The 8,809-nt window shown below is 41.5% G+C and overlaps 1 protein-coding gene across 1 annotated transcript; it reads right to left on the reverse strand.

Moving 5' to 3' along the window:
* Positions 1–1,087: 1,087 nt before the first annotated feature.
* On the reverse strand, positions 1,088–7,823 carry LOC147853954 (putative protein phosphatase 2C 33). Its single transcript, XM_087331949.1, has 5 exons — positions 7,092–7,823; positions 6,451–6,960; positions 3,433–3,550; positions 3,103–3,326; positions 1,088–2,499 (listed from the first exon to the last, which is right to left on the reverse strand). Exons 1-5 carry the CDS (start codon positions 7,329–7,331, stop codon positions 1,891–1,893), a joined length of 1,701 nt encoding a protein of 566 aa, XP_087188075.1. The 5' UTR covers positions 7,332–7,823; the 3' UTR covers positions 1,088–1,890.
* Positions 7,824–8,809: the final 986 nt, after the last annotated feature.

Below are 8,809 nucleotides of genomic sequence, written 5' to 3' on the forward strand. Positions count from 1 at the left end.
CGGAAGGAACTCAAGGAAATCTTCCTAGAGCAATCTCCATTTAGTCGTATTTCTTACAAATACAAAATTTCCTTAGTTCAACCGTTCATCAAATGTTCGAACTTCAGCAACCTCAAAGTGTTCTCGAGGCACATGTCATTAGTTTACAACATGGCACTAATAGACCCGATGAGCGTCAGGATGAACCATCATTTGTCGTAAAGCCATTTACAGGAGTGAAAAAGGAAAAAACCGAAGAAGTAATCTGCACGTGGCTGGGCCGATGGGAGTCTCATTTTGAGCTCTATCCCACGCCAGATAGTACGAAGATTGCATATGTCGGCCGAGAACTAGGGGGTGAGGCCGCCGCCTGGTGGCGTGGGCTCCAAACTTTGGGGAAATTGCCCGATACCTGGACAGATTTTGTCACAGTTTTTAAGGGCCAATTTCTGCAACCTCCCTCTCAAATCGAGGCAGCACAAGCTTTAATGAACCTCTCTAGTAGGAAGTTTTCTTCGCTAGAAGACTATGTCCACCGTGCTAGAACCCAAATCCAAAAATCGGGTCTACAAGGGGACAATTGGTTAATTAGACTCCACCAGTGGTAGTACCTATATAGCAATCCTTGGTGATGAAGTTGATATGGTACTGATTATTACAAATCAACAAGCAAGTAGGAAGCTTCTAAATTCCTTGCATGCATATATAAGAGTTAAGACCCACTTTTCTACATGTAAGAAGACCTTTTACCCTTAAAATTCCTATTTTCTTGCAATTATTTTATCCCTTCAACGCCCTCTCTCTATGTTGCACAAAATCACAAAACCTTCTTCTTCAAATGGGTAAACTACACTTATGTGTACCTACTAGAGCCACTATCTACACCTTTACATTATCAACATTATTATTTTTTATATGACATTGTGGGAGTGCAAGAATTGGTGAAACAATGATACGATTCATCAACTTTTTTTTATGTTTTGCATAAACGATGTTTACAAGCCTTGAATAACAATATATGACATTGCTTCGCATTTGGGTCACTTTTCTGAAAATTTAAAACCTTGACCTGTCCCAGCACAAATCTCTCCCTTAGAACAATTCGCACTTCTCAATTACTAACATTTATTATTGAAAATGTTGAATAATGAGTCACTTGGGAAGAACACTACATGAAAAACGCTTCTAAACGCTTCTATTGGTCCTGTAGGCTATATATTTGACATATTGAGCCAGATAATAGAACCCAACATAAATAGCAAACTCCATTCAGTAGGAGGGTTAGTTCCAATATTGCCCTTTATGAGTTATTTTCTTTTTCTTTATTTGCCTTCCAATGCATTTTTTTGATAGCTTGGCATTCCGTGGCCTCAAAATGGCCACACGCATTGTTACAATGCTAGTGGATAGGACCAAAAACATTCGATGATGGTTGACGTATTAAGAGGAGTAGAACTAGAAACGAGGGAATTCGGTTTCATATTAGACGACGATTTACTTGATTATTTGATGGAGGATGGACAAGTTCCGGCAGGCAAGCCGGGCGCAATATTACAAAAGACAATAATAATAAAAATAATGTGTGTGCACCATTTGAGGCCTGGACAACTACATACATACATACATGATACAAGTCTCTGTCTCTGCACCGCGCGCGTGTCTGTCTGTCTGTCTGTCTTTGTCAGCTAGTCCTACTTTACTTACTGTATGTACAACCCAAGAAGTACAGACAGAATGAAAGACTCAGGAAATCAGAGATGGAGCGAGAGAGAAGTGTCTGGCTATAGGGCCAAAGTTTGGTTGGGATAATTCTCACAAGGACGCAAAGAGAGAGAGGGAGAGAGAGATAGAGAGAGAGAGAGAGAGCTTGAGCTTGAGGTTCGATGAATCAATCAATCAATCAATGAATTATCAATCGATACGCCTACCTCCTCCTCCGCCCTTGAGGAACCTGGGGAGTTGGAGGAGGGAGTTCACGCGCACCACGCCCTCCAGTGCCGACCACTCCTCCTCCTCCTCTGCAGTAGATGATAGCACATCTGCGACACTAAGCACAGAATGCGATCTCTCAGCGAGGCTCTTGCGATGGGCATGATGTGGTAGAGGTAGAGCAGCCGGTCCAGGTCCAGGTCCATGTCCATGGGGTAAGTGAGGAGGTGTATCATTGTTCACCTCAGCCGCAGAGGCAGAGAGGCTAGCATTATCATGATGAGGAGCATGCTCGTCCTCTACTACCAGATTTGGCGGTGGAGAAGGGACTGCTGATTCATCATAGATTTCCCGTCCTGACTTGCTTGCTCTCCCCTTGGTCATACTTGTGGTTTTGGATGAAGAAGACGGTGGAAGTGGCAGTGGCTGCAGATACATGCAAACCACGGCACAGTCGTCTACTTTGGAGTTGGGGTATTTGAGGCGCCATGCCCGCACTGCTGTCTCCACCAGTGCTCTTGCTGCTGTCGTCCGTGTGGGTGCACTTGCCACAATGTCCACCACCTCTTTGTTGCTCAGCACATCCCAGATCTGTATGTACATATGTTACGCATGCAAAAAACATTTAGACATAAGACATGTTTGTTTGTTATAAGCTCTTTGATTGATTGGTGTAGATAGATATAGTCAGTAGTTCTAGATTTGAGAGGGCTTTGGGTGGTTGGTTCACACCTCATAAATTGTGTGTGTGTGTGTGTGTGTTGCTGAGAGAGATTACCCGTCCAGTTTTTAGATCACATGAGGTATGTGGGAAAATACAATACAATACATATATATAACCCCCCCTACCCCCCAAATTGGGAAAAAATAAGAGTATGCAGCATCATTCAATGAATTCCACCAATGTGCACCACCAGAATATTACTGCTCATGTTCCACCAATGGCAACCAATAGTTTCTTTCTTTGCGCTTCATTCGCCCAACGGGTGTGATGGTCATATTTATTCTAAGACCAGATAACAACGCATTAGCAAGCCATGATCTACTAGTACGCACACCCTGGTCATTCTGGTTTTGTACAAAATACCATGTGTGCATAATTCACAGCACATGAACACACACATAGATATGCAGAGAGCAATGAATCAGACATGTTAATGGAATATCTTAAAAACATTCATTAGGTGAACTTACCCCATCAGTTGCAAGAACAATAAATTCATCCTTTGGATCGAGCTTCCGATGTGTGACCTCTGGCACTGCAATCAGACCAAAGTCTTTGAGGCAAAAGTCCCCAAAAGCCCTGGCCATGGCCAAGCCAGGGGCATCATCATAAGGCAGCCACACACGGGCTACTTCTGGCTCATCTTCAAGAGCAAACACGCGACCCTTGCACTTGAGAATCCGCTCCGCTTCTCCTGAAATGAGATGAACCACAATCATCCATGTGTGGACATGACATGAACCATAAATAAATATTATTCATTCAAACACCAACATAAATATATATATTCATTCTCATACTGGGGAGGTTGGGTTTGAGGTCGACTGTGAGCTGGACAGCTTCTATTTTGTTATCCTTTGTCCTCGTTGCTAGAACCGCACGCGAATCGCCCACGTTGGCAATCACTAGGTTATCACCCTGAACACAGGAGAATTGTAATTCATATAACATGTCAATGATATATATATATATATATATATTCGTAATTCCACTAACTCAGCAACATGATGTGCAGCAACATTCTCCCAATGTTGGATTCATGTACCTCAGAACGAGGCCACAATTAACTATCAACTCAGCCATAATATGATCTCAATATTGTTGGTTTATTTGAAGGTGGGATTGCAAGAACCTTCCATACAGCTGTTTCTTTCACGAGATTAGAATCCCCTTTTGTTTTTTCAAGGAGGCACATGTTTACACTTCTAGAATATGCACACTTGCGATTTTCTCTTTATAAAAAATGCGCTATAAGAAGTCAAACTAAAAAGGATGAAGGACTCTTTTAAACCTACATGCATGAGTGATGTAGATGTTGCGCTGAGTATAATGTCATTTTGAGCATTTCAAATTTTCTAAGTAATCATTCATGCAAATGAGCTCTACATCTTTATAGATGACATGCACTTTACCCATAGGCTCTCTTGGCTATGAAACACTTCACTTTTTCCCAATCATGCCCCAACAAAGTAGCCTACTAGAGTATGATGGTCTTAACATGGAATGATCCATTGTTGTCAAATAACTTTTAGCTTTTCATCTGATCAATGTATTAAAAACTGCAAGTGTTGCTTTACGCTTAGACGTGTGGCAAGGGATAGTTCATAATCTACATCTTCATTTAACTTCATCACTTGCCACACACACATGTTTTAATTTCAATTCTTCCATTTTGTGTAGTTCAACTACTTCCACTATCACAAATGATGCAATGTAAGTACTTTGTGCGGAAACCTTGTAGGCAATAAGAATGTCTCTATACAAGTTTAATACCCCCCCTTCCTTACCAAAGTGTCAAGCACAAAAATGATTGTGTTTGGACCACGACAACTAATTTTGTTGATTCATTCGAGTTAATCATACATTTTTAAGCATGTTTATTCTAAAAGATATCACATCTTTGATTTTCAGTGTATTTCATTTCCAAGCTCAATAAAGAAAGAATCAACCAAAGGTACGTCTAAAGAAATGTAATTACTTATTCATTAATGCCATTTGAGCTAGTAGTCAATGTTGTATGCATCACTAGGTAAGCGCTGAAGTAGCATCAAGGCATAGAGAGAGAGAGAGAGAGAGAGAGAGAGAATCAATGCCAAGGTGTGTATTCCACGAAGTCCCATCCAAGAGTAGGGAAATTAAGTAAGCATGTGAATGTCCAATAAAGCTAGTATAATAAATCCCTCGGAAACTCTACAAGTTTGAAGTAGGGTACCTCGGAGTGCGTGGGTGGGTGCTAGCTTCCCGAAAAGAAAAAGGAGGCACCTCAAAGAGGCATTGCAGATCCTCGCATTTTGTGCTCTGAAGAGGTTTGACACTGATATTTGTTTCTCATAATGTATCGTAACTTAATTAGTTATACGGTATCCTTGCATTTTGTGCTCTTACAAGGCTTCACAGTGAGATTAGTTTCTTATACATAATGTATGCTAGCATATTTTTACAACAAATATTGGTTATAAGTAAATTACAAATAAGTAAACCCTAAACCCTAAGTAAAGTGAGATTGTGTAGTAATCATATTATATTAGAAGCGGAGGTGTTACGTTAATTTGTGCAATTCCAAACTGCTTGCCCAACTAAACTTTTAAAGAGCACACACGTGTAAAGTTTGGGACACATGAATTGTGTGTTACATTTTTGTGGAGACAGGTCAGTTTGTTTTGATGTTTTCTGGAATTCTAGTTTTACAATCACAATCAGCAAACGTTCAAATGGTAGCTAAAGTTAGTAAAAGTGTGTGTTTGTTTGATTAGGAAATCGTGCCTCGTTGTAGTTGGGGAAATGTTGTTTCCTAGATTTTATTTAGCAACGCAAGCAAATGTATATGTACAGAACACTATGTACTACAGTCTACAACTTTTCTTGCTTCCTCCTATGAAATGGAGTACATATTTATGTGTGTAGTAACTCTACTCTCTATTATTTAACCTATAAAAGATAGGCTAGGCTAACCTCCTCCACCTTAAAAGTGTTTTCTCTTTTCTTGGATTGAAATTTGACACATGGTGGATGTTTTGGGTTGGTTAGATTTTTGTGAGAAGACAACCAACCCCTCGGGCCCTCCCTTCCTCCCTCATCATCGCATACGCTACTAGCCTACTACTACTACTACTACTACTACTACTACATATTACATAAGATACGAATGAATGCTCTCCTCCGAAAATCTCTGTAATATGTATGTATTACTATTAACGTTACGTAAATGTAATCTACTACATAACAATAATGTTCTGCTATTGATGATTCCCGTATCTAAATATTGATTGCTGCCCTGCCCTGCCTCCACTGTTCTATTCACAAGACACGTTACGTTTGTCCCACCATGCTTTTTCCTCCTACTGCTTTATTATCATATCATCATGTCTATGTAACAACGAACAACACGAACACGGTCACGGGCACGGGCCGACCCAACCCGGCACCCACACTCAGATCCTGGTCTTTGCGAGCCTCTTCTTAATTAACCCTCTATCAATTCTCCAAACGATTCCTTCCTTTTGATCTACATACATACTTGGCTTGCTTGTTTGCACAAGGAGCTTCTACCCCCACTTTTTTTACCATGTAGATAGATGATATATGTCTTTTCCCCTCCCAACTTTCCGACGCACTTTATGTTTGGTTGCAGAAAAGATAAGGCCAACGAATTAACAAGGATGTTTAAAGCGTAGTCAGATGCAGGAAAAGACGCTTAGCTTAGTATCCAAGATTAAGAGTTAACGAGGCCAAGGAGATTAGCATGGATTATGGCATTGGTTCAAGTTAAGCGACTGATCGGTGCAATTTAAGGTAGAGACGAGGCGAAATAAAAATACCTGTTTCAGGACAGTGACAGCTGTGCTTCCACTGCAGAAGCAGTCGATGGTGGCATGTTTCCTGAGGTCTCGATCCATGGAATCAAAAGCTTCAAGGAAAGAGTCCCTCCAAATCACAAACATTTCACACTCCTCATCCGTCCCTATGGATGCATGCGCAGATGAATTCTGATCCATCTTATCTTCTCCCCCTGAGCCTCCTCTTTCTTCTTCTTCTTCTTCTTCTTCTTCTTCTTCTTCTTCTTCTTCTTCTTCGTCATCAATAAGTTCCATAATCGGTGTCTGCTGTTGATCTGTCCACCTCAAGTTACCTTTCTCTGATTTAGGCTCTGAATCAATTTCATCCACAGATGCGTCGTGCAGAGCCGGATCTCCTCGCACATGCGCTTTCCAGATGGAGACAAGCTTGGAAGGGAGAGAATCACGAACTCTTCTGGCCACAAGATGGCCGTAGGGGCCATGACCATCGAAAACACCACAGAAAACTGTGTCTTTTCTTGTAGCGAAATCCTGACAAAAAAATTCAGGGAAATGAAAGAAACTCGGTGATTAATAACCAACCATGATACCTGCACTAAGAGGAAATTTTAATAGGAACCTCTCCCCACATAATAATAGGTAAAGCGCATATCATGTGATACCTCCCAGACGACCATGGCATCCTGATTTGTTCCCTTTCGACCTTGCTGCGTGAAGATGCAGGCATCATTGCTTAGTGCACCGTTGCTACAGATCCTTCCTGGAATGCGAGACAATATCTCATTCGTCTTCATTTCCGCTGCCAAGGCTTCCATGAGAAGCTTCTTCTGCTCTTTCTTCCTCATCTTTATGCTCGCCAATTCATCATCGTGCAGCATCGATGACGAACAGCAGCCCCCCATGACAGCTCAAAAATTGATGCTGATTATTCCCAGAAGAAGAGAAAATATGGAAGGAGACGGAATCTTTGACCTTCTCGAGGTACCTACTTCGGTCTGCAGAAGCAGCTGTACTTGATTATGGAAATTATGCAATAAGATTCATGGGATCTCAGAGATTTTCCGGCAAAAAAAAATTATCCCCCAGATCTTGAGGGTGTCAAGCAAAGGTGCACTGAATAATTTAGCTCCAACGAGTAGTTAAACTGAGCCGGATATTCCATACCATGGATTATTGTTCAGGCGCAGCATTGAAAAGATGAGGAGGAGGAGGAGGATGACTAGATTGAAAGTAACAAGCCATGGCTTCCACAGAAAGTCATTAGCAGGAAAATACAATGGATATCTGGAGTCGGTCCAAATGAACATAAAACGATGTGTGTGTGTGTGTGTGTGTGTGTGTGTGTGTGTGTGTGTGAGTGAGAGAGAGAGAGAGAGAGAGAGAGAGAGAGAGAGAGAGAGAGAGATGGGATGGGTCAACTGTGTATTGTAAGAAGAAGAAGAAGAAGAAGAAGAAGAAGATGCAGGATGAATGAATTATAATATAGTGATGGAGGCCCCGAAGATTGCCATGGCCGGTGCGTGCTTTTGGTTTTTTATATGCAATACAATCCCTTTCCTGTCACTTTTTCCTTCTTTGCTGTTGTGAGTTGTGGGGGGGGGCAGGAGTAGTAGAGGGAGGGAGGGAGGATTGCTTGTGCAGCAAAAGAGCATGGGCTGTTCCTTCATACACCTACCTACCTCTCTGTCTGTGTAGGCATCTTCTCGCATCTAATCTGGAAAACAAGACACAAACACGACGCAGAAGAAGAGAGAAAAGAATCAAAGTAGCAGAAAAAGGTAAAAAGGGAGGCGGAGGAGAAAGAGGCAAAAGAGAACTGAACCAACAAACTGGTTCGTAAAAGGACGTGGGTAGCCAGCCAGCCCTTTGTCACCAAAGTATATCTATACCGTATGTATGTATGTATGTATGTATGTATGTACGTATAATAAAAGTAAGTAGCATTTCTTTCTTTGTGCGCGCGCACACACACAGAGGGAGGGAGGGCCAGAGGAGGAGAGGGGAATGAAGACAATGAATTGAATTAGAGTTGAATGAATGAGTGAGTTGCTTTATTTACTCCATTCATTCGTATGTATATCCAATCCAACCACAAAAGATGATGAGATGAACAACCAACCTTTCTCTCTATGTCATCAATTCACCTATACATATATCATTATATGATACCTTTCTTATTTACACACATGAGTCATGCATGCATGCACCTTACAGGCCATGCATGGCCCATGCCACCGCACGCGCACTCAACTTAGCACGTAAAAACAACTACGACATTCTCTGTCTCCATGTGCATGTATGTATGTATGTATGTATGTATGTCGATCGCATAAAGGGAATGAACGCTTGCCAATCTTCTTTGATATTTCATTCTCCCAAC

Source organism: Azolla caroliniana, unplaced genomic scaffold (genome assembly GCF_043228905.1).
Source record: "Azolla caroliniana isolate FFs.n. ecotype wild unplaced genomic scaffold, voAzoCaro1.0.p SCAF_16, whole genome shotgun sequence".
In the NCBI taxonomy this organism is placed as follows: Eukaryota; Viridiplantae; Streptophyta; class Polypodiopsida; order Salviniales; family Salviniaceae; genus Azolla; species Azolla caroliniana.